Source organism: Buceros rhinoceros, unplaced genomic scaffold, assembly GCF_000710305.1.
Source record: "Buceros rhinoceros silvestris isolate BGI_N320 unplaced genomic scaffold, ASM71030v1 scaffold19779, whole genome shotgun sequence".
Lineage (NCBI taxonomy): Eukaryota > Metazoa > Chordata > Aves > Bucerotiformes > Bucerotidae > Buceros > Buceros rhinoceros.
Genome location: NW_010431129.1, coordinates 26,137 through 26,469, shown reverse-complemented (window position 1 = coordinate 26,469; position 333 = coordinate 26,137). Strand labels below are relative to the sequence as shown.

The 333-nt window shown below is 70.9% G+C and overlaps 1 protein-coding gene across 1 annotated transcript in view; it reads left to right on the top strand.

Annotated features, from left to right (window-relative positions):
• The first annotated feature begins 41 nt into the window (after positions 1-41).
• DRG1 (developmentally regulated GTP binding protein 1) overlaps positions 42-333 on the top strand; it is a 5,260-nt gene continuing 4,968 nt past the window's right edge. Inside the window, exon 1 of the mRNA XM_010143324.1 lies at positions 42-240. Coding sequence (XP_010141626.1) covers positions 117-240 — 124 coding nt within the window. The 5' untranslated portion in view covers positions 42-116. The remainder of the gene's footprint in view (positions 241-333) is intronic.

The following is a 333-nucleotide window of genomic DNA, read 5'->3' as shown; positions in this document are numbered from 1 at the left end:
GGGGCCGCTCCGCGAGGGGATGACAGGGCCCTGCCGGGTCGTGAGGCGCCGTGCGGGAGCCGAGGGGGCTGCGGCCCCGCAGTGGGTGGTGAATCCTCGGTTCCGTGCTCTTGCAGATGGCCCGGACGCAGAAGAACAAGGCCACGGCTCACCACCTGGGGCTGCTGAAGGCCCGCTTGGCCAAGCTGCGACGGGAGCTCATCACCCCCAAGGGAGGCGGCGGCGGCGGCCCCGGGGAAGGTGGGTTGTTCTGCGGAAAGGATCTGGCCGCCTCGGCGGCCTCTGCAGATGTGGCTGCTCCGCAGTGCGGGGGGGTTGATGGGAGTCGATCTA